This window comes from Bombina bombina, chromosome 12, assembly GCF_027579735.1.
Source record: "Bombina bombina isolate aBomBom1 chromosome 12, aBomBom1.pri, whole genome shotgun sequence".
In the NCBI taxonomy this organism is placed as follows: Eukaryota; Metazoa; Chordata; class Amphibia; order Anura; family Bombinatoridae; genus Bombina; species Bombina bombina.
Window position 1 is genome coordinate 2758440 of NC_069510.1, and position 25463 is coordinate 2783902.

General features: G+C 34.7%; 1 protein-coding gene across 4 annotated transcripts in view; it reads right to left on the reverse strand.

Moving 5' to 3' along the window:
- The window catches only part of SLC2A8 (solute carrier family 2 member 8), a 179671-nt gene that overhangs the window by 89440 nt on the left and 64768 nt on the right, over positions 1–25463 (reverse strand). For all 4 annotated transcript variants that reach the window (XM_053695349.1, XM_053695350.1, XM_053695351.1 and 1 more), the window contains one exon: positions 514–613. In XM_053695349.1, the coding sequence (XP_053551324.1) occupies positions 514–613 (100 nt within the window). The remainder of the gene's footprint in view (positions 1–513; positions 614–25463) is intronic.

Here is a 25463-nt window from a genome sequence, read left to right on the forward strand (position 1 = left end):
TCAGTACACACAGTAGGTACAGACAGTAATACATAATAACTAATAATATAATAAATACACAGTAGTGTATTTATTATAGTGCATATAATACTAAGTGACGTTATATACAGATGTGTAATTACTCTGTATAGTGATACTGAGCACAAGCACACAGTAGGTACAGATGTTTAACAGGTGATGTATAAACTTACATACTCATGACTACAGTATACACTGTGTATTTATTATAGTGTATATAATACTAAGTGATGTTATATACAGAAATGTAGTTACAAACGTATAACAGACATAGGTTTGTTGGAGGGGAATAAACTAACACAATACATTGATAACGCCCTAGCAGTGCAGCATACATAGGTAGAACAATGAAGTGAAGGTAAATCACCAGGTAGATAACATATTCCCTACAGTTAGCTTACTGTTCAGTGATTAACTCAGAGCCCTAATGGATCCAGAAAATGGAGGATTTAACTACAAATGTAATGAACATCGCTCGCTGTTTGTGGTCATTACCTGCAATATACGCTCCTACTATACCCGTGACAACCATCAGCTGCACACAGGACCCCAGAGTCCCTCGAACTTGTGAATGGGACGTCTCAGAAATGTACACCTAATAAAAATAACCAATACGCTATTTAATAAAATGTATTTCAGCACTTCAGCGACTGTTTCACATGTAACATTACAAATCAAGAAAACATGTTGTGTGTCCATTAAACCAGATGCAGGTTATTAAAGGGTCACTGAATCCAAATGTTTTCTTTCGTGATTCATATAGAGCATGTAATTTTAAGCAACTTTCTAATTTACTCCTATTATCAATTTCTCTTCGTTCTCTTGCTATCTTTATTAGAAAAAGAAGGCATCTAAGCTTTTTTTTGGGTTCAGAACTCTGGATAGCACTTTTTTATTGGTGGATTAATTTATCCACCAATCAGCAAGGACAACAGAGGTTGTTCACAAAAATGGGCCGCCATCTAAACTCACATTCTTGCATTTCAAATAAAGATACCAAGAGAATAAAGAAAATTTTATAATAGGAGTAAATTAGAAAGTTGCTTAAAATTTCATGCTCTATCTGAATCACAAAAGAAAAAAAAATGTGGGTTCAGTGTCCCTTTAAATAATGGGAAATTGCTTCTATATGTTTATTTTTCTATGTGAAATAGATTGATTTGTTTACTGAATCCATCATCCATTGTTCTCAAGAACAACCATTTAAATGGGCTGAGTCTGTAGGAAGAGCAAACAAACCACAGGAACACCACAAACTGGTTGGAACTGATGACAAATATAAAAAACCTTGTAATATTAACTTCATTTGAAATCTAGCTTGTTACTTATGGTAATGACATACGTTTGTACATATCAGTGTTGGTAAATACATTACTGTAGTAATATAAAGATATCACATAATACTGCGCTTACTTCATTACAAATACTATAGCATGTTACTTATGGTAATGACAGTTTGTACATATCAGTGTTGGTATATACATTATTATAGTAATATAAATATATCACATAATACTGCGCTTACTTCATTACAAATACTATAGCTCGTTACTTATGGTAATGACAGTTTGTACATATCAGTGTTGGTATATACATTATTATAGTAATATAAATATATCACATAATACTGCGCTTACTTTATTACAAATACTATAGCTCGTTACTTATGGTAATGACAGTTTGTACATATCAGTGTTATCAGTATACATTATTATAGCAATATAAAGATATCACATAATACTGTGCTTACTTCATTACAAATACTATAGCTCGTTACTTATGGTAATGACAGTTTGTACATATCAGTGTTGGTATATACATTACTGTAGTAATATAAAGATATCACATAATACTGCGCTTACTTCATTACAAATACTATAGCTCGTTACTTATGGTAATGACAGTTTGTACATAGTGTTATCAGTATACATTATTATAGCAATATAAAGATATCACATAATACTGTGCTTACTTCATTACAAATACTATAGCTCGTTACTTATGGTAATGACAGTTTGTACATATCAGTGTTGGTATATACATTATTATAGTAATATAAAGATATCACATAATACTGTGCTTACTTCATTACAAATACTATATCATGTTACTTATGGTAATGACATACGTTTGTACATATCAGTGTTGGTATATACATTATTATAGTAATATAAAGATATCACATAATACTGTGCTTACTTCATTACAAATACTATAGCACATTACTTATGGTAATGACAGTTTGTACATATCAGTGTTGGTATATACATTATTATAGTAATATAAAGATATCACATAATACTGTGCTTACTTCATTACAAATACTATAGCTCGTTACTTATGGTAATGACAGTTTGTACATATCAGTGTTGGTAAATACATTACTGTTGTAATATAAAGATATCACATAATACTATGCTTACTTCATTACAAATACTATAGCTCGTTACTTATGGTAATGACATACGTTTGTACATATCAGTGTTGGTATATACATTATTATAGTAATATAAGGATATCACATAATACTGCGCTTACTTCATTACAAATACTATAGCTCGTTACTTATGGTAATGACAGTTTGTACATATCAGTGTTGGTATATACATTATTATAGTAATATAAGGATATCACATAATACTACACTTCATTACAAATACTATAGCTCGTTACTTATGGTAATGACAGTTTGTACATATCAGTGTTATCAGTATACATTATTATAGTAATATAAAGATATCACATAATACCGCGCTTACTTCATTACAAATACTATAACTCGTTACTTATGGTAATGACAGTTTGTACATATCAGTGTTGGTATATACATTATTATAGTAATATAAAGATATCATGTAATACTGCGCTTACTTCATTACAAATACTATAGCTCGTTACTTATGGTAATGACAGTTTGTACATATCAGTGTTATCAGTATACATTATTATAGTAATATAAAGATATCACATAATACCGCGCTTACTTCATTACAAATACTATAACTCGTTACTTATGGTAATGACAGTTTGTACATATCAGTGTTGGTATATACATTATTGTATTAATATAAATATATCACATAATACTGCGCTTACTTCATTACAAATACTATAGCTTGTTACTTATGGTAATGACAGTTTGTACATATCAGTGTTGGTATATACATTATTATAGTAATATAAAGATATCACATAATACTGCGCTTACTTCATTACAAATACTATAGCTCGTTACTTATGGTAATGACAGTTTGTACATATCAGTGTTGGTATATACATTATTATAGTAATATAAAGATATCACATAATACTGCGCTTACTTCATTACAAATACTATAGCGTTACTTATGGTAATGACAGTTTGTACATATCAGTGTTATCAGTATACATTATTATAGTAATATAAATATATCACATGATACTGCACTTCATTACAAATACTATATCATCATGTTACTTATGGTAATGACAGTTTGTACATATCAGTGTTGGTATATACATTATTATAGTGATATAAAGATATCATGTAATACTGCGCTTACTTCTTTACAAATACTATAGCTCTTTACTTATGATAATGACAGTTTGTACATATTAGTGTTGGTGTATACATTATTATAGTGATATAAAGATATCATGTAATACTGCGCTTACTTCATTACAAATACTATAGCTCGTTACTTATGGTAATGACATATGTTTGTACATATCAGTGTTGGTCCCAGATGCAGAACTTTTTTTCACTTTCTGCGATGAGATTTTTTTAGTGAAATTTTTTTCTGCAGGTTATTTTTAAATATAATTCAATTTTAAATTAGGCAGTTGCCCTATAGCACCAGTTCAATTGCAGTGTGTTGGTTAACTGGAGAATAAAGCAATTTTAAAAGTTTTATAATGTATTGCAGCAGTTGAATATTGCATTGCAAATGTGCCGCAGACAAAACAAATAAATAGTAAAATGTCTCTTGAATAAATTTGTTTCCTTTTCTCTTAGTCTAACATAGAAACGTAGTAATAAAAAAAACGATGCATTGCCTTGCATTCAGAAAAAAAATGCTTTGCAGACTGGGAAAGGCTAGGGGGCGGGTTTGAAAAAATCTGAAAAACAGTCAACAATCAATGCGCTGCTGCTTTGCAGCTCTCCTGCATATTTCACTGTTCACTTCAAACAGCACTTTGCTGTGGATGCACTGTGTTAATGAAAACTTACACAGTGCAGCCAGAACACAGCTCTGTTTGAAGAGAACAGCCTGATGTGAAGCAGTGCTGCATAGTTAGAGCAGTAACAGTTCCTGCATGTGACCTGTTCTTTCTGCAGACATGATGCATTTTCTGCGATGACATCTCAGATCACTGTATGTTCTGCCTTGGGGGTGTTGGTATATACATTATTATAGTAATATAAAGATATCACATAATACTGCGCTTACTTCATTACAAATACTATAACACGTTACTTATGGTAATGACAGTTTGTACATAGTGTTGGTATATACATTATTATAGTAATATAAAGATATCACATAATACTGTGCTTCATTACAAATACTATAGCACGTTACTTATGGTAATGACAGTTTGTACATATCAGTGTTGGTAAATACATTACTGTTGTAATATAAAGATATCACATAATACTGCGCTTACTTCATTACAAATACTATAGCTCGTTACTTATGGTAATGACAGTTTGTACATATCAGTGTTGGTATATACATTATTGTATTAATATAAAGATATCACATAATACTATGCTTACTTCATTACAAATACTATAGCTCGTTACTTATGGTAATGACAGTTTGTACATATCAGTGTTGGTATATACATTATTATAGTAATATAAAGATATCACATAATACTGCGCTTACTTCATTACAAATACTATAACACTTTACTTATGATAATGACAGTTTGTACATATCAGTGTTGGTATATACATTATTGTATTAATATAAATATATCACATGATACTGTGCTTACTTCATTACAAATACTATAGCTCGTTACTTATGGTAATGACAGTTTGTACATATCAGTGTTATCAGTATACATTATTATAGTAATATAAAGATATCACATAATACTGCACTTCATTACAAATACTATAGCTCGTTACTTATGGTAATGACAGTTTGTACATATCAGTGTTATCAGTATACATTATTATAGTAATATAAAGATATCACATAATACTGTGCTTACTTCATTACAAATACTATAGCTCGTTACTTATGGTAATGACAGTTTGTACATATCAGTGTTGGTATATACATTATTATAGTAATATACAGATATCACATAATACTGCACTTACTTCATTACAAATACTATAACACGTTACTTATGGTAATGACATACGTTTGTACATATCAGTGTTGGTATATACATTACTGTAGTAATATAAAGATATCACATAATACTGCGCTTACTTCATTACAAATACTATAGCTCGTTACTTATGATAATGACAGTTTGTACATATCAGTGTTGGTATATACATTATTATAGTAATATAAAGATATCACATAATACTGCACTTACTTCATTACAAATACTATAGCATGTTACTTATGGTAATGACAGTTTGTACATATCAGTGTTGGTATATACATTATTATAGTAATATAAGGATATCACATAATACTGCACTTACTTCATTACAAATACTATAGCTCGTTACTTATGGTAATGACAGTTTGTACATATTAGTGTTGGTATATACATTATTATAGTAATATAAAGATATCACATAATACTGCGCTTACTTCATTACAAATACTATAGCTCGTTACTTATGGTAATGACAGTTTGTACATAGCAGTGTTGGTATATACATTATTGTATTAATATAAATATATCACATAATACTGCACTTACTTCATTACAAATACTATAGCTCGTTACTTATGGTAATGACAGTTTGTACGTAGCAGTGTTGGTATATACATTATTATAGTAATATAAAGATATCACATAATACCGCGCTTACTTCATTACAAATACTATAGCATGTTACTTATGGTAATGACAGTTTGTACACATCAGTGTTGGTATATACATTATTGTATTAATATAAATATATCACATGATACTGCGCTTACTTCATTACAAATACTATAGCTCGTTACTTATGGTAATGACAGTTTGTACATAGCAGTGTTGGTAAATACATTATTATAGTAATATAAAGATATCACATAATACTGTGCTTACTTTTTTTTTTTTATTTTTTTTTTTTTAAATATTTATTTTAATCCAGCACAGTGTACAATCAAATAACACAAACCTTTTGTGCCTCACAGGGCAAGGTAAAGCATGATACAGAGCATATGCGTAACATAATAACAAACCCTATGTACTTTTCTAACAATTGGTTAATCATCTCAGTGAGGACAATATTTGTACACCGAGCTGGGTTTTTTCTGTTTTCATTACATCAAAAGGACAAACAGGAACACTCACATCTCAATTGTTCCTTAACAGAATTGAAAGTAGGTTATTGAACAATCATTTACTCCTATCCCTTTTCTTCTATATCTAAGATATGTTGGACGTTCTAACTTATAATAACCACTGAGCTTATGACGGGGTCTACAAACAACCTCTAGCTCTATTAGGATAGATAAAAGTAAAAATTTCTAAACCTAAATGTATAGCCAATTCCAGTTTATATGAAACCTGGGATCGGCTTATAAGGAAGGGGAAAAAAAAAAAAAAAAAAAAAAAAAAAAGGGGGAGGGAAAAGTAGAAGGTATAGAAGGGGGAGGGGAAAAGCTCCCTCTGAAAGCAAGTAGCGCCCTTCTCTCTCACTAGTTGGTTATTTCTGATAGCCATAACCTTGGGAATATTCCAGTGTCAATCTGTTGTATAAACCACTCCGATTTCTTAAAAGCGGCTATTAATTGTAATTGGGAGTCTATGGGTAGCGCCAGAATCAGAGGATTCCATTTGGCAAAAAATCGATATAGTTGTTTATTGCTAAGACTTTTCATGTTATATTGTTCCATTATTATTTGATGCTGTACTTTACTCAAGAATTCCGAGAATCTTAAACTTCCCTTGCTTTTCCAATTCGAAAATATTACATTTCTAGCTGTCAATATTACTGTATTTAAGAATCTATAATTGATTGTTGGTGAATCAGAATTAAAGAGGAAAAGTATCTCCTTTTGTGTAATCTGCATCTGGATATCTAAGAGTTTGTTGCACCAAAAATTCACTTTGTTCCAAAATTGAACTACCTTAGGGCAATTGCAGATACAGTGTATTAAGTCTGCCATTGCCTGTCTGCATTTATAGCATTCTCCTCGTTCTGTAGAGCCAGACCACTTTGATATTCTAGCAGGTGACAAGTATGCCATATTCATCAGCTTGAGATGCGATTCTTGCCAGTTAACTGTAACTGTGGCCTTGGATATTAACCTCAGACTAGTCGTGACCCACTCCCTTTCCACCCGAGGGAATGCTTTCTTCCATTTCACTGTTATTCTATCAATATGTTGATCCCCTTGTGCGCTAATCAGCGTTTTGTATAAGTGGGTGGTTCTATTATTCCCTTCCTGATATAACTTTATTATTCTCCCTAATTCTCCAGCCTCCAGGTCTGGTCCTGTTTCCATTCTCAAATTCCCTATCCAGTGATTTATCTGTAGATAGGCAAAAAAGGATGAGTTTGTTAGATTGTATTTAGTTTTCAGCTCCTCAAAGGACCTTATTACCAACTTATTATCTAGACATAATTGACCAAGTGACTTCAGACCTTTTAGGGCCCATTCTAGAAATACAGATGGCTTCAGACCTGGTAAGAAGGTGGGGTTACCCATTATAGGGAGGAATTGTGATTTGCGAAAATTGCTCTCGAGTAATTTGCTAATCTTCTGCCAAGCGATCACAACGTCTTTCAGAATAAAGAATTGAGAAATGTTAGATGGGAGTTTTGGCATTGGAATGTGAAGTATCGCTTTTAAGTCAAAAGGAGCTATTAGGCATGACTCCAAGTCGTACCAAGTAACTTGTTCTCTTTGGGTAATCCAATCAAGTGCAAACTTACCCACAGATACATAGTTATATAGTCTAATATTTGGGCACGCCAGGCCCCCGTGCTCTTTAGGAAGAGTTAATGTCGAGAAAGCTATGCGTGGTTTCTTCCCGCGCCAGATAAAATTGTTAAAAATCCTCTGAATTCGAGCGATATCTTTATTGTATAGTAAGAGTGGAAAATTCTGTAGAAAATAAAAAAGCTTGGGAAACATAATAGTTTTGATAAGCATGATTCTGGCCGAAATACTTAATAATAAATTGGACCAATTTTGTAGTTTATCTTGTATGTCAATAATACATTTAGAAATATTCATTTCATACCACGACCTAGGGTTATTGCTCAGGAATACTCCTAGGTAACGTATACATGTAGTTTCCTGAAAGGGATGAATCACTTCTACACTTGGTTTGTATATCCATAAAAGTTCTGATTTTTCGTTATTGATCCTGTAGCCAGAAAAGGATCCAAACAAACTAAATATCTTGAGAACTTGAGGTATAGCCTGCGTAGTATTACTAAGAAACAGGAGCAGATCGTCTGCAAAGAGCGAGAGTACGATTTTTTGGGTACCTATTCTAATTCCTTTTACTTCCTGTCGCAAATATATTGCCAGGGGCTCTAAGGATAGATTAAATAATAGAGGGGATAACGGGCAACCCTGCCGCGTCCCTCTCCCCAATGGAAATCTATTCGATGTTTCTCCATTGATAATAATTGCTGACAACGGGTTACTATAGAGCCTCTGTATAAACTTGTGGAAACAGCCCGACAGACCAAACCCTTCCAATGACCTGAAAAGGTGGTCCCATCCGATTGAGTCGAATGCCTTTTCGGCATCGACTGTTAAGATTGCTAAATCAGGTCTAGTATGGGATTTCTGAAATGTTTTATTTGCAAAAAAGTCTAATACCAGTTGTGCTTTCCGGATATTTTTGACCGGATTACGACCTCGCATAAACCCCATTTGATCAGGATGTATTATATAATCTAGACAACTTTTAAGCCTATTCGCGATAATAGCTGTCAGCAGTTTGTAATCCTGATTAAGGAGTGAGATAGGTCTGTAGGATGCTGGTGCTTCAGGGTCTTTTCCTTTTTTCAGGATCAGAACCACATGTGAAGCAGAAAATAGGGGAGACTGGACTTTGTTATTAATAAAGTACTCATTAAATAGAGACTGGAGAAGAGGAAGAATTTGCTCGCGTAGGAGTTTATAATATTCGGCCGGGAGATCGTCCGGACCAGAGGCTTTGCCTGATTTTGAGTTATTTATCGCATCTGAAATCTCTTGGATCGTAATAGGTTCATTAAGTATTTGAATATCCTGAGATGAAGCCTGTGGTAACTTAATCTGTCCCCAAAAATAATCTTTGTTGGCTACATCTATTGATGTGGGGGAGTATACTTTTTGAAAGTAGTCTAGGAAGGCTTCTCTTATCTCTGAGCTCTTGATCAGTCTTTTACCTTGGTATTTAATAGCTGGAATATAGTTTTTTTGTTGTCTGGCCTTTACCATTCTAGCTAGTGTTTTAGCCGATATCCCTTGGCTACCTGCAAAAAAAGCTTTTTGCTTCAAGTCATCTACAGTCATTAATTGTTTAAAGAAGAGGTCTCGTTCCAATTTAGCCTTTTTGTATTTGTTCCAATTTCCTACAGAAGGGTTCCGAATATATTGAGCGTATTTATTCCTGAGCGTGTTAGCTAGCTGTTCCTCTCGCTGTTTTCTTTTGGCCTTCTCCCTGATCAAATATGCTTTTATTTCGCCCCTCATAACAGCCTTTGCCGTTTCCCAAAGAATTTCAGGCTTACTCAAATAGTTCTTATTGAAATCAAAGAACTCTTTCCACCTCTGTTGCAGCCACGTGGAAAATTTAATATTATGAGAAAGATATTGAGGGAAGAACAAGCGCGCGTTACTAGCCCGAAGTGATATTCTATTCTGGATTTCTAGTGAGATTATTGCGTGGTCAGATAATTTAATTTCTTTAATGTCCGATTTAATATCTGACCGCAACATTTGACTAGAGATTAGGAAGAAATCTATTCTCGAGAAGGATCTAAAGGATTTAGATTCGCATGTATATTCCCTCTGATCTGGGTGTTGGATTCGCCAAATATCCTTTAGGGACAACTTCTGGCAGAGTTTAGCAAGTAGCTTTGCTTCCCTAACCTTTTTGTCAGTGGATTTACTATTAAATCTATCTAAAGTGTGTGAGAATGTCATATTATAGTCACCAACCATAACTATATTCTCCCCAATAAAATTATGTAGCTTATTACCTAAAAGTTCCCAAAATCCTCTCTCTGTTTTGTTGGGTCCGTATAAGTTGCAGAATACATATGGGTTTTGATTAATCTGAATTTTAACGATTTGATATCTTCCTTCTAGGTCATTTTCTGCTGAAACTACCTGGTACTCTAGCTGTTTATTTAACAAGATGGCCAAACCTCTTTTCTTTTGGGTATAAGGTGTAAATAACACCTCACCAACCCATTTGCTTTTAAGTTTCAATACTTCTACCGGGGGGAGATGGGTCTCTTGAATAAAAGCTATATCGGGTTTATAGACCCCGAGGTGTTTTATCATTAATTTCCGTTTGATTGGTGAGGAGATTCCCCCGATATTCCAAGATAACAACTTTAATTTATGCATCTTTATTACTTAGCTGGTAATGAAGTGAGGGGAAGGGGAAGATACGGGAAAAAAGGGAGAAGGGGAAGGGGGAGGAGAGGAAAAAAAAAAAAAAAAAAAAAAAAAAAAAAGGACACCCCCTGGCTGCGGCGGAGTAACCTTCCCTCCAACCGCAGAACCTCGCCATAACAAAAACCTTATAACTTTATAGGATCCCACTGTCTGAACAAAAAGCTTGGATTTCCTCTGGTTTGGTAAACGCGAGTGTGGCACCATCCTTCTCCAGCAAGATCTTGGCTGGGTACACAAGCCTCGCCTTAATATTGGCTTTAATAAGTCTGGAGCAGTATGGTGCCATCACCTTCCGCTTAGCCTGTGTTTCCATTGAAAAGTCTTGAAACAAGAGAAGCCTTGTTTGGCCTAACATGATTCCATTGTTTTTACGATAAAGCCTGAGCAAATGAAACTTATCCTGAAAGTTTAAAAACTTTATAATTACAGGTCTGGGTTTTAGGGACCCATCTAGTTGTTTACGTAGTGCTCCTATTCTATGGGCCCTTTCCACTGGGATTACCAAATTCTCTATACAGCTACCAACTAACTGTGGGAGTGTCGAGGAGGCAAATTTCAAGAGGTCTGAAAATTCTACAGTTTCAGGTAGCCCAATAACTCTTAGGTTATTGCGGCGTGATCTATCTTCTAGATCTTCTAATCTTGCCTGTAGTATGTGCAAGGTTTTTTCTTGCGCGGTAGTAGTCTGTTCTATCGTGTGTATTTTGTCTTCAGCATCTGAAACTCTGGTTTCTAATTCTAAAAGTCTAGGTGCAATCTGTTTAACCTCTGTTGATAAATTAGAAATTTCTTGTTTCAGCCCTTCAAACTGCGGTGTAAAGAGTAGAGATATTTGATGTAGGAGTGCTGCTGTGTCAATGTTACTTATGTTGGAGTCATTATGGCCCTCCTGTTCCGTGGATTTAGCCTTTTTGTCTTTCTGCCTAGGTGGCATCGCTGGAGAATTGGGTTTAGATTGTGACATATATTTGTCCATGAGAAAGTAGGGCAGAAAAATCTCTGTCCCAATAGTGAGGTGCACGTGATTGGTGGCAAAAAAAAAGGAAAAGAAAAGGACTAGATACTAACGCCCTGATGGGCCAAAAAAAAAGTGAGAGGTAGTGGGTGTGTGAAGTGAGGGATTAATAGTGAAAGAAAAAAAAAAAATAAACCAATCAGAGAATAGCCGACTGGACAGTGATCTGTTAGTGTGAGTGAGAGTTTAAGGGGGTGTTGTACACAATATCACCTAAGAGTTATTATATCTATATTCTAGGCTAATAAACTCAACAAGCAATTACTTTGCACAACTGGTTAAATTAAGAGGTGTGGGAATTTGTTTTTCCTAGAATTATACCCCTAGACAGTTATTGCTTTAAGATATAACCAATTACCCAGCTTAATTCACAAATTCAGCAACTGCATACTCTTGCACACAATAGGTCCAGGAGTCTAATAACCAGCTTTCTATAACTTAGGTAATCCTGGAGAAGAGCCTTAAGATACAGCCAATAGCTACCCTGCCCCTTTTCCTCCCTGCTCCTAGCTGAGGAGGTTACGCAAACTATACACCTTCGGTTGAGAGAGCAATCAAACAGGTAAACAACGAAACTTGAAAGGAAATACAAGTCAATATACTTCTATGCAATACATAAAAAAAAAAAAAAAAAAGAAGGAAGAAGAGAAAAAAAAAAAAAAGAGAAAAAAAAGAAAAAAAAAGAAAAAGAATTTTTTTTCCAACACAGAAGTTTACCCTATTGTAATCAGACCCTCACAATGACTATTCCCTGGTTTGATAGAGGTTGCAGATACGGGAGATATTTTTGGATTTTTAAGAATAGGAAAAAGAGTGAGAGCGCGCAAGCAAATGACACAGGCCAACCAGAAGAAGCAAGAGAGAAAGAAAAAAAGAAGAAGGAGAAAAGACAATTGAAACCAACAAAGTTAGGGTGTCCCAATCACATTTGTAGTTTCATTGCTATAATGTTAGCTAACAGAAAAAGATAACGAAAAAAAGAGGAAGAAAGAAAAATGCACAAGGAGAGAACGAGAGAGAAAAAAAAACAAAAAATAAGGGAACAAGAGACACAGATTAAATAATCAGCCAAGTCCCCCCGTGTCCCTTAGGGCCAAAAAACTGTCTCAGTCAATTGTAGGGTTTCCTTTGTATATCAGAGTCTGTGTTCCTTATATAGATTAGAGTCCAACAGAAGCCACCGATATATAACAGTTCTTTAATAGTGGCTTTCACATTCTCTTTATCTCTTGTGAGCCTCCAAAACCAAAATGCCCGACTGACACTTCCAGGTATGGGATAATCTTTACAGCTAAATTTTTCTGGCTGGTGCCTTGGCGCTACTGTGGAAACAGAGTGGGCTGTGTATGGCTTATGATAGGGCTGCCTGACTGAAAAAGGATCCTTCTTGTCCTGAACGGGCTAATTGCCCACTTGCAGTATGTCCAGAGGCCCTATAGCTTCCGCCAGTCTTTTAAGGGGTGCTTTGCACACTGTATAGCCCAGAAACAGCAGGAGGGTTTTTAAATGTAATTATACACAGTGGTGGAGTGGTGAAGAGAACTTGTAGCCCAGCAGATCTCAGTTCTATCTTTGTAGTTAGGATCTCAATGAGCAAGTCAGAGAGCTCTTTAGTGCGTTAGGATACAGCCCAGTCTGAAGGATTATTGTGTTAGTAGTAAGGCCACATGCAAAGCTTGTTAAATGCAGGCAGGCAGCGTGTTAAATGCGATTGCTGACACAGTCCCCACACTTCCATTAACCCTCTTGCAGCCTGTCAGCCCACTTATATCAGCAGAAAATAGCGCTTAAGCACATATAGTAATAATAATAAAGTTACTCACATATCTGCAGGAGTATCTCGCCTATACCTTAGGATTGAAGCGAGGGCCGGACCTGATAGCTGTGGGGATTGGCGCTGTTTGCCGTTTCTCCTCTTGTGCTACCGCCTTCCCCAGCCACTCCAGCTTTCTGGCCGCCGGGAGACAACGTCTGGCTTCCTCCCCTCTCTTCCGTTATTATGTAGCTCTATGTTAGGAGGACCCGGCTACATTCCGTAAGCAGCTGCCTTTATGCTCCTGTGTATATTGAAGCTGCTACTTCTTCCTCTGGTGTACCACCCGTTCATAAGCAAAGCAGCTGGGTCCGCAGGTTGCCTTGACTTTCCGTGGGGCCGGTAACAGAGAGTTGCCAGTATTACCCTCTTGCAGCTTACCGCGTCTACCACTTCAGCGCCTGCTTGAAAAAACAGTGAAAATTTTTGGACACCTTCGCTGAGCCCTAGCCGACAGGGCCGGCGGCGTCTGTATGGGGCTTCCTAGCGCTGTCTAGGCCTTCCAGGCCCCTAGTCGAATAGGGCCAAGGAAGCTGTGCGCTGTGGGATGTGTGGAAGTTAGCTCTTTCCCTCAGAGCATCGTGCTAGCGTGCCTCTGCTAGCTCCGCCCCCCACCGGAAGCCATCAGGAAACTGCAATTCAATTGCACTAGCAGACTGTACTGTGCTTACTTCATTACAAATACTATAGCTCGTTACTTATGGTAATGACAGTTTGTACATATCAGTGTTGGTAAATACATTACTGTAGTAATATAAAGATATCACATAATACTGAGCTTACTTCCTTACAAATACTATAGCTCGTTACTTATGGTAATGACAGTTTGTACATATCAGTGTTGGTATATACATTATTGTATTAATATAAATATATCACATGATACTGCACTTCATTACAAATACTATAGCACGTTACTTATGGTAATGACAGTTTGTACATATCAGTGTTGGTATATACATTATTATAGTAATATAAAGATATCACATAATACTGAGCTTACTTCATTACAAATACTATAGCATGTTACTTATGGTAATGACAGTTTGTACATATCAGTGTTATCAGTATACATTATTATAGTAATATAAATATATCCCATAATACTGTGCTTACTTCATTACAAATACTATAGCACGTTACTTATGGTAATGATAGTTTGTACATATCAGTGTTGGTATATACATTATTATAGTAATATAAAGATATCACATAATACTGCGCTTACTTCATTACAAATACTATAGCTCGTTACTTATGGTAATGACAGTTTGTACATATCAGTGTTGGTATATATATTATTATAGTAATATAAATATATCACATAATACTGCGCTTACTTCATTACAAATACTATATCACGTTACTTATGGTAATGACAGTTTGTACATATCAGTGTTGGTATATACATTATTATAGTGATATAAAGATATCACATAATACTGCGCTTACTTCATTACAAATACTATAGCTTGTTACTTATGGTAATGACAGTTTGTACATATCAGTGTTGGTATATACATTATTATAGTAATATAAAGATATCACATGATACTGCGCTTACTTCATTACAAATACTATAGCTCGTTACTTATGGTAATGACAGTTTGTACATATCAGTGTTGGTATATACATTATTGTATTAATATAAATATATCACATAATACTGCGCTTACTTCATTACAAATACTATAGCTCGTTACTTATGGTAATGACAGTTTGTACATATCAGTGTTGGTATATACATTATTATAGTAATATAAAGATATCACATAATACTGCGCTTACTTCATTACAAATACTATAGCTCGTTACTTATGGTAATGACAGTTTGTACATATCAGTGTTATCAGTATACATTATTATAGTAATATAAAGATATCACATAATACCGCGCTTACTTCATTACAAATACTATAGCATGTTACTTATGGTAATGACATACGTTTGTACATATCAGTGTTGGTATATACATTATTATAGTAATATAAAGATATCACATAATACTGTGCTTACTTTATTACAAATACTATAGCTCGTTACTTATGGTAATGACAGTTTGTACATATCAGTGTTGGTATATACATTATTATATTAATATAAATATATCACATGATACTGCGCTTACTTCATTACAAATACTATAGCATGTTACTTATGGTAATGACAGTTTGTACATATCAGTGTTATCAGTATACATTATTATAGTAATATAAAGATATCACATAATACCGCGCTTACTTCATTACAAATACTATAGCATGTTACTTATGGTAATGACAGTTTGTACACATCAGTGTTGGTATATACATTATTGTATTAATATAAATATATCACATGATACTGCGCTTACTTCATTACAAATACTATAGCTCGTTACTTATGGTAATGACAGTTTGTACATAGCAGTGTTGGTAAATACATTATTATAGTAATATAAAGATATCACATAATACTGTGCTTACTTCATTACAAATACTATAGCTCGTTACTTATGGTAATGACAGTTTGTACATATCAGTGTTGGTAAATACATTACTGTAGTAATATAAAGATATCACATAATACTGAGCTTACTTCCTTACAAATACTATAGCTCGTTACTTATGGTAATGACAGTTTGTACATATCAGTGTTGGTATATACATTATTATAGTAATATAAAGATATCACATAATACTGCGCTTACTTCATTACAAATACTATAGCTCGTTACTTATGGTAATGACAGTTTGTACATATCAGTGTTGGTATATACATTACTGTAGTAATATAAAGATATCACATAATACTGAGCTTACTTCCTTACAAATACTATAGCTCGTTACTTATGGTAATGACAGTTTGTACATATCAGTGTTGGTATATACATTATTATAGTAATATAAAGATATCACATAATACTGCGCTTACTTCATTACAAATACTATAGCTCGTTACTTATGGTAATGACAGTTTGTACATATCAGTGTTGGTATATACATTATTGTATTAATATAAATATATCACATGATACTGCACTTCATTACAAATACTATAGCACGTTACTTATGGTAATGACAGTTTGTACATATCAGTGTTATCAGTATACATTACTATAGTAATATAAAGATATCACATAATACTGAGCTTACTTCATTACAAATACTATAGCACGTTACTTATGGTAATGACAGTTTGTACATAGTGTTGGTATATACATTATTATAGTAATATAAAGATATCACATAATACTGCGCTTACTTCATTACAAATACTATAGCTCGTTACTTATGATAATGACATACGTTTGTACATATCAGTGTTGGTATATACATTATTGTATTAATATAAATATATCACATGATACTGCACTTCATTACAAATACTATAGCTCGTTACTTATGGTAATGACAGTTTGTACATATTAGTGTTGGTATATACATTATTATAGTAATATAAATATATCACATAATACTACGCTTACTTCATTACAAATACTATAGCTTGTTACTTATGGTAATGACAGTTTGTACATATCAGTGTTATCAGTATACATTATTATAGTAATATAAAGATATCACATAATACTGTGCTTACTTCATTACAAATACTATAGCTCGTTACTTATGGTAATGACATACGTTTGTACATATCAGTGTTGGTATATACATTATTATAGTAATATAAAGATATCATGTAATACTGCGCTTACTTCATTACAAATACTATAGCTCGTTACTTATGGTAATGACAGTTTGTACATATCAGTGTTGGTAAATACATTACTGTTGTAATATAAAGATATCACATAATACTATGCTTACTTCATTACAAATACTATAGCTTGTTACTTATGGTAATGACATACGTTTGTACATATTAGTGTTGGTATATACATTATTATAGTAATATAAAGATATCACATAATACTGTGCTTACTTCATTACAAATACAATATCATGTTACTTATGGTAATGACAGTTTGTACATATCAGTGTTGGTATATACATTATTATAGTAATATAAAGATATCACATAATACTGCGCTTACTTCATTACAAATACTATAACACGTTACTTATGGTAATGACAGTTTGTACATATCAGTGTTATCAGTATACATTATTATAGTAATATAAAGATATCACATAATACTGCGCTTACTTCATTACAAATACTATAGCTCGTTACTTATGGTAATGACAGTTTGTACATATCAGTGTTGGTATATACATTATTGTATTAATATAAATATATCACATGATACTGCGCTTACTTCATTACAAACACTATAGCTCGTTACTTATGATAATGACATACGTTTGTACACATCAGTGTTGGTATATACATTATTATAGTAATATAAGGATATCACATAATACTGTGCTTACTTCATTACAAACACTATAGCTCGTTACTTATGGTAATGACAGTTTGTACATATCAGTGTTGGTATATACATTATTGTATTAATATAAATATATCACATAATACTGCGCTTACTTCATTACAAATACTATATCATGTTACTTATGGTAATGACAGTTTGTACATATCAGTGTTGGTATATACATTATTGTATTAATATAAATATATCACATAATACTGCGCTTACTTCATTACAAATACTATAGCTTGTTACTTATGGTAATGACAGTTTGTACATATCAGTGTTGGTATATACATTATTATAGTAATATAAAGATATCACATAATACTGCGCTTACTTCATTACAAATACTATAGCTCGTTACTTATGGTAATGACAGTTTGTACATATCAGTGTTGGTATATACATTATTATAGTAATATAAAGATATCACATAATACTGCGCTTACTTCATTACAAATACTATAGCGTTACTTATGGTAATGACAGTTTGTACATATCAGTGTTATCAGTATACATTATTATAGTAATATAAATATATCACATGATACTGCACTTCATTACAAATACTATATCATCATGTTACTTATGGTAATGACAGTTTGTACATATCAGTGTTGGTATATACATTATTATAGTGATATAAAGATATCATGTAATACTGCGCTTACTTCTTTACAAATACTATAGCTCTTTACTTATGATAATGACAGTTTGTACATATTAGTGTTGGTGTATACATTATTATAGTGATATAAAGATATCATGTAATACTGCGCTTACTTCATTACAAATACTATAGCTCGTTACTTATGGTAATGACATACGTTTGTACATATCAGTGTTGGTATATACATTATTATAGTAATATAAAGATATCACATAATACTGTGCTTACTTCATTACAAATACTATAGCTCGTTACTTATGGTAATGACAGTTTGTACATATCAGTGTTGGTATATACATTATTGTATTAATATAAATATATCACATAATACTGCACTTACTTCATTACAAATACTATAGCTCGTTACTTATGATAATGACAGTTTGTACATATCAGTGTTGGTATATGCATTACTGTAGTAATATAAAGATATCACATAATACTATGCTTACTTCATTACAAATACTATAGCTCGTTACTTATGGTAATGACATACGTTTGTACATATTAGTGTTGGTATATACATTATTATAGTAATATAAAGATATCACATAATACTGCGCTTACTTCATTACAAATACTATAGCTCGTTACTTATGGTAATGACAGTTTGTACATATCAGTGTTGGTATATACATTATTATAGTAATATAAAGATATCATGTAATACTGCGCTTACTTCTTTACAAATACTATAGCTCGTTACTTATGGTAATGACAGTTTGTACATATTAGTGTTGGTATATACATTATTGTATTAATATAAATATATCACATAATACTGTGCTTACTTCATTACAAATACTATAGCTCGTTCCTTATGGTAATGACAGTTTGTACATATCAGTGTTATCAGTATACATTATTAAAGTGATATAAAGATATCATGTAATACTGCGCTTACTTCATTACAAATATTATAGCTCATTACTTATGGTAATGACAGTTTGTATATACAGTCATGTGAAAAAGAAAGTGCACCCTCTTTGAATTCTATGGTTTTATGTATTATTATCATTTATTTGTATAGCGCCACCAAATTCCGTAGCGCTGTATCAGGACATAATCATCTGGTCCTTAGCAGGTCATAAAATTAGGTAAATACAACTCGGATGAAAAAAAAACATGACATATTACACTGTGTCATGACTTATTTAACAAAAATAAAGATAAAATGGAGAAGACATGTAAGAAAAACACCTTATGATTCAATAGCTTGTAGAACCACCTTGAGCAGCAATAACTTAAAGTAATAGTTTTCTGTATGAATATCAGTCTCTCACATTGTTGTGGAGGAACATTGACCTACTCTTCTTTACAACGCTGCTTCAGTTTGAGGTTTGCGGGCATTTGTTTATGCACAGCTCTCTTAAGGTTCTGCCACAGAATTTCAATTGGGTTGAGGTCTGGACTTTGACTGGACCATTGCAACACCTTGATTCTTTTATTTTCAGCCATTCTGTTGTAGATTTTTCTGGTGTGCTTGGGATCATTGTCCTGTTGTATGACCCTATTTCAGCCAAGCTTTAGCTGTCGGACAGATGCCCTCACATTTGACTCTAGAATACTTTGGTATACAGAGGAGCTCATGGTCGACTCAATGACGGCAAAGTGCCCAGGTCCTGTTCCAAAACAAGCCCAAATCATCACCCCTCCACCGCCGTGCTTGACAGTTTGTATGAGATGTTTGGTGAAAAGCAAAACAGCATATCAGCACAAAAGTGATGCTGTATATTATGGCCAAACATCTCCACTTTATTCTCGTCCGTCCAAAGGATATTGTTCCAGAAGTCTTGTGGTTTGTTCAGATTAAACTTTGCAAACCTAAGCCGTGCTGCCATGTTCTTTTTAGAGAGAAAAGGCTTTCTCCTGGCAACCCTTCCATACAAACCATACTTGTTTAGTCTTTTTCTAATTGTACGGTCATTGTCATTTTTGCAATTTCTCTGAACATTGCACGGTCTGACCTTGGGGTGAATTTGCTGGGGCATCCACTCCTGGGAAGATTGGCAACTGCCTTAAATGTTTTCCACTTGTGAATAATCTTTCTCACTGTAGAATGATGGACTTTAAATTGTTTGTAAATGGCCTTAGAACCCTTCCCAGATTTAGGGGCAGCAACAATGGCTTCTCTAAGATCATTGCTGATGTCTTTCCTCCTTGGCTTTGAGTTAACACCTGAATGCTCCAGACCAGCAAACTGCTAAATCTTCAGCTTTTATAGAGGTGCTCACGCTTGCTGATGATCAGATAATCAAGGGCATTTGATGAGCTGCACCTGGTTGCTACTTAGCCTCTTAATTCCTATGGAAGCAGTAAGGGTGCACTTAGTTTTTCATACATGGCTTCTCCATGACACAATGTAATATATCATTTGTTGTCCATCTGAGGCTTTATTTACCTAATTTTTAGAAATAGTAGTAAGTGACAGAGTATATCTGACTGAAAGAAGGGGTGTTGAGACTGTATGAGGTTTTGAAGCCAGTGAAGGAACATGTGTCTGAAGACCATATTTAAATGACAATAGATGATAGCTTGTGTTGAACGTCTATGTGTATGTTCTTATGTTAGGTTAAAACTAGTGGAGTATAGAATAAAACAAACTATGAAAGATCATTAATCGCCTCGAGATCAGCAGACATAGAATAAGTTATGTACTAGCTATTACAAATGAAACGGTGATCCAGCACCTTTGCGCATGTTCCTACGTTGGTCTGGGTCTACAAAGCGTACAATAAAACAGTATGTAAGTCCAAGTAACACACGAAAACTAGTAAATATAGTATAGATAGTTTGTCTACTTGCAATGAAAGGATAAACCTTAATTCAGTATATAGTAGGCTATTGAAATATAAACATTTATAGTAGAGAAGAAATGTATAAGTTTAAAGCTTACAGCTATAGGGCTAAACAAGCAATTGTGCATCCCGCCAACAGTAACCAAAGTTGTGTAAAGCACAATAAATAATCTTTAAATAGGTAATGGATGTCTCAGGATCTCTATGAATTGTTCTGTATTGTTACCGAGCGCCAGTTATTGGCAATGGACAATGGTTCCTAACTGTGTTAAAGGTTTTACCAGGTTCCCAGTAGAATGGTAATCATTCTGTATATTGCTCTGAGGTCATAATAAAGATCTGACCCCAGAGGGGCTATTTGGAGAAGTTGTAGATGAAATTCAATGTGAGATTGATCATCTGAACATAGATATGTTTAACCCAGACAAGAATAAGTTTATACCTAGTTACGTATTTGCAATCTACAAAAAGTAGGCAGTACTGTATGGTTATTAGAATGAATGAGGTATCAATAGAGCCATCTTATGTACTCAAGCTCTGCCATATGGGCATGGGCCCTATACCCTACGGCAGAATACTTATAGTTCCAGCGCTTGCCTAATTATAATATATGTTTATCATAGTAAGTTATAATGTTAATAGCTAGGGTCATATCATCACCTATCTTATCAGTTGGTTTACATTTCCAGTGTAGATAACTAGTTCCTGCACATGAGTAAAGCATTATGGAAATACTTCCTCGTGTCCGGTGCAAAGGCACATAAAACAGATCAGTCTACTTCTTCATCTAATTATATCAGTATAGCCCATGTAAAAGAAAAAAATCAGAGTTTAGCTGTGAGCGTCTTGAATACAAACGTCCTGACAATACCTACCTGGTTGTTAAAATGACTCAAATGGTGGTTAAACCAAACACTTGACTTTAACAGAACACAGTAGGTAAACAGATCATTTACACCTGCTATATCTATGGCATCAAACGTATACGTCAACATAAGGAATATATCGTGTGGTTAAAGGGTTATTTAAAAAGGGATAGGAAACCCCAAAATGTTCTTTCGTGATTTGTATAGCGCATATAATTTTAAACAACTTTCCAAATGACTTCTATTATCAAAGTTGATTCATTCTCTTGTTATCCTTTGCTGAAGGAACAGCATTGCACTACTGGCAGCTAGCTGAACCCATCTATTTAGCCAATCACAAGAGACAGGCAGCTATCTGAGCACCTCTATTTAGCCAATCTCAAGAGACAGGCAGCTAGCTGAGCACCTATATTTAGCCAATCACAAGAGATAGGCAGCTAGCTGAACACCTCTATTTAGCCAATCACAAGAGACAGGCAGCTAGCTGAACACCTCTATTTAGCCAATCACAAGAGACAGACAGCTAGCTGAGCACCTCTATTTAGCCAATCACAAGAGACAGGCAGCTAGCTGAGCACCTCTATTTAGCCAATCACAAGAGACAGGCAGCTAGCTGAGCACCTCTATTTAGCCAATCACAAGAGACAGGCAGCTAGCTGAGCACCTCTATTTAGCCAATCACAAGAGACAGGCAGCTAGCTGAGCACCTCTATTTAGCCAATCACAAGAGACAGGCAGCTAGCTGAGCACCTCTATTTAGCCAATCACAAGAGACAGGCAGCTAGCTGAACACCTCTATTTAGCCAATCACAAGAGACAGGCAGCTAGCTGAGCACCTCTATTTAGCCAATCACAAGAGACAGGCAGCTAGCTGAGCACCTCTATTTAGCCAATCACAAGAGACAGGCAGCTAGCTGAGCACCTCTATTTAGCCAATCACAAGAGACAGGCAGCTAGCTGAACACCTCTATTTAGCCAATCACAAGAGACAGGCAGCTAGCTGAGCACCTCTATTTAGCCAATCACAAGAGACAGGCAGCTAGCTGAGCACCTCTATTTAGCCAATCACAAGAGACAGGCAGCTAGCTGAGCACCTCTATTTAGCCAATCACAAGAGACAGGCAGCTAGCTGAACACCTCTATTTAGCCAATCACAAGAGACAGGCAGCTAGCTGAACACCTCTATTTAGCCAATCACAAGAGACAGGCAGCTAGCTGAACACCTCTATTTAGCCAATCACAAGAGACAGGCGCTAGCTGAACACCTCTATTTAGCCAATCACAAGAGACAGGCAGCTAGCTGAACACCTCTATTTAGCCAATCACAAGAGACTTATGTGTGCAGGCACCAATCAGCAGCAGCTCCCACTAGTGTAGGATATGTGCATTTTTTTTTTTCAACAATGGATACCAAGAGAACAAAGCATATTTGAAAATAGAAGTGAATTTAAAAGTGTCTTAAAATGACATGCAAGTTTAATTTTGGCTTTCCTATCCCTTTAATATATCCTAAGACTACACACGAGAGCAAGTGTGCTCACTGAAATAAAGAGAATCTGTGTCTTCATTTCTGATTGGCACATCTGTAGAAAGAATGAAACGTTAATTGTGTAAAAACAAACTTATCAGCATGGTGTTTGTCACAGCGTTCAGGAATGCAACCCACACCAGCTTCCAGAGTGCACCAAGATAACGACTGGAAAGTGTTTTTGTTGCCGCAGCTTCTCACTATTATGGTTTAAAACCGTGAGGTTGTACATAGAGACAGCAGCCACGCTCTCCGACGCGGCAATGTAGGTTAAAGTTACAGGGAACAAATTAAATCCATGCTTGACACAGCTGATGCCCATGTTACCCGATACTATTGAAACACACGCTACCCCTTAGCCCCGCCCACATGGAGTGCGTGTGTTTCAATAGCGTGCACGCTTTGTAATACTGCAATTGATTGAGACTAAATGGATACATGATTATGTTCCATGTGCAATACGTAGTACACATACTGTAAGCCCTGTGTCAAGTGCTGCTGATATTAGTTATAGGGACTCTAGCAAGAAACCGGCTGACTGGGTAACCCCCACAAAGCTTGCAGGCAGGAGCGCATAGTAGTGCCTGTGATGAATGTTTAAAACTGATGTTAACCCTATACTTACTGGAAAGCGCTATTATTCACCCACACCCCTTAGCTACCTGGCCCTATTTATTTGTTTTTAACTTAGTGTTGGGTCATATACAAGGAACCATAAGAGGATTGTGATACACCCTTTCCTGAGACCCAACTTTAGATTATTGTTATGTTCATGTTATATTTTTTTTCAATAAAGTGTTACATTTTAACCTACCAATTGCATACTTAATGTATAATTCTACACTGGGCGTAAAGCCCTAAAACCCTTATCATATCCTAATATTCTGACATAATGACCATTCCAATGTCTTTCACTTACAAGAAAATGTCATTTTTATTGTAAATATCTATAGCTATGTACATCTGTATATACCTGTTTATCTAACCCGCGTGCCTGGTTTTGCTTGCGCACAAACGTTGTACTTTCAACTTGTATACACGCACAACCCAACGCATGCAAAAAGATTACTTCTAGCAAAGTTTACACTAGAGCAAAAGCGCTAAATAGTACGCTACTTGTATACACGCACAATCCAACACGTGCAAAAAGATTACTTCTAGCAAAGTTTACACTAGAGCAAAAGCGCTAAATAGTACGCTACTTGTATACACGCACAACCCAACGCGTGCAAAAAGATTACTTCTAGCAAAGTTTACACTAGAGCAAAAGCGCTAAATAGTACGCTACTTGTATACACGCACAACCCAACGCGTGCAAAAAGATTACTTCTAGCAAAGTTTACACTAGAGCAAAAGCGCTAAATAGTACGCTACTTGTATACACGCACAACCCAACGCGTGCAAAAAGATTACTTCTAGCAAAGTTTACACTAGAGCAAAAGCGCTAAATAGTACGCTACTTGTATACACGCACAACCCAACGCGTGCAAAAAGATTACTTCTAGCAAAGTTTACACTAGAGCAAAAGCGCTAAATAGTACGCTACTTGTATACACGCACAACCCAACGCGTGCAAAAAGATTACTTCTAGCAAAGTTTACACTAGAGCAAAATGCTAAATAGTACGCTACTTGT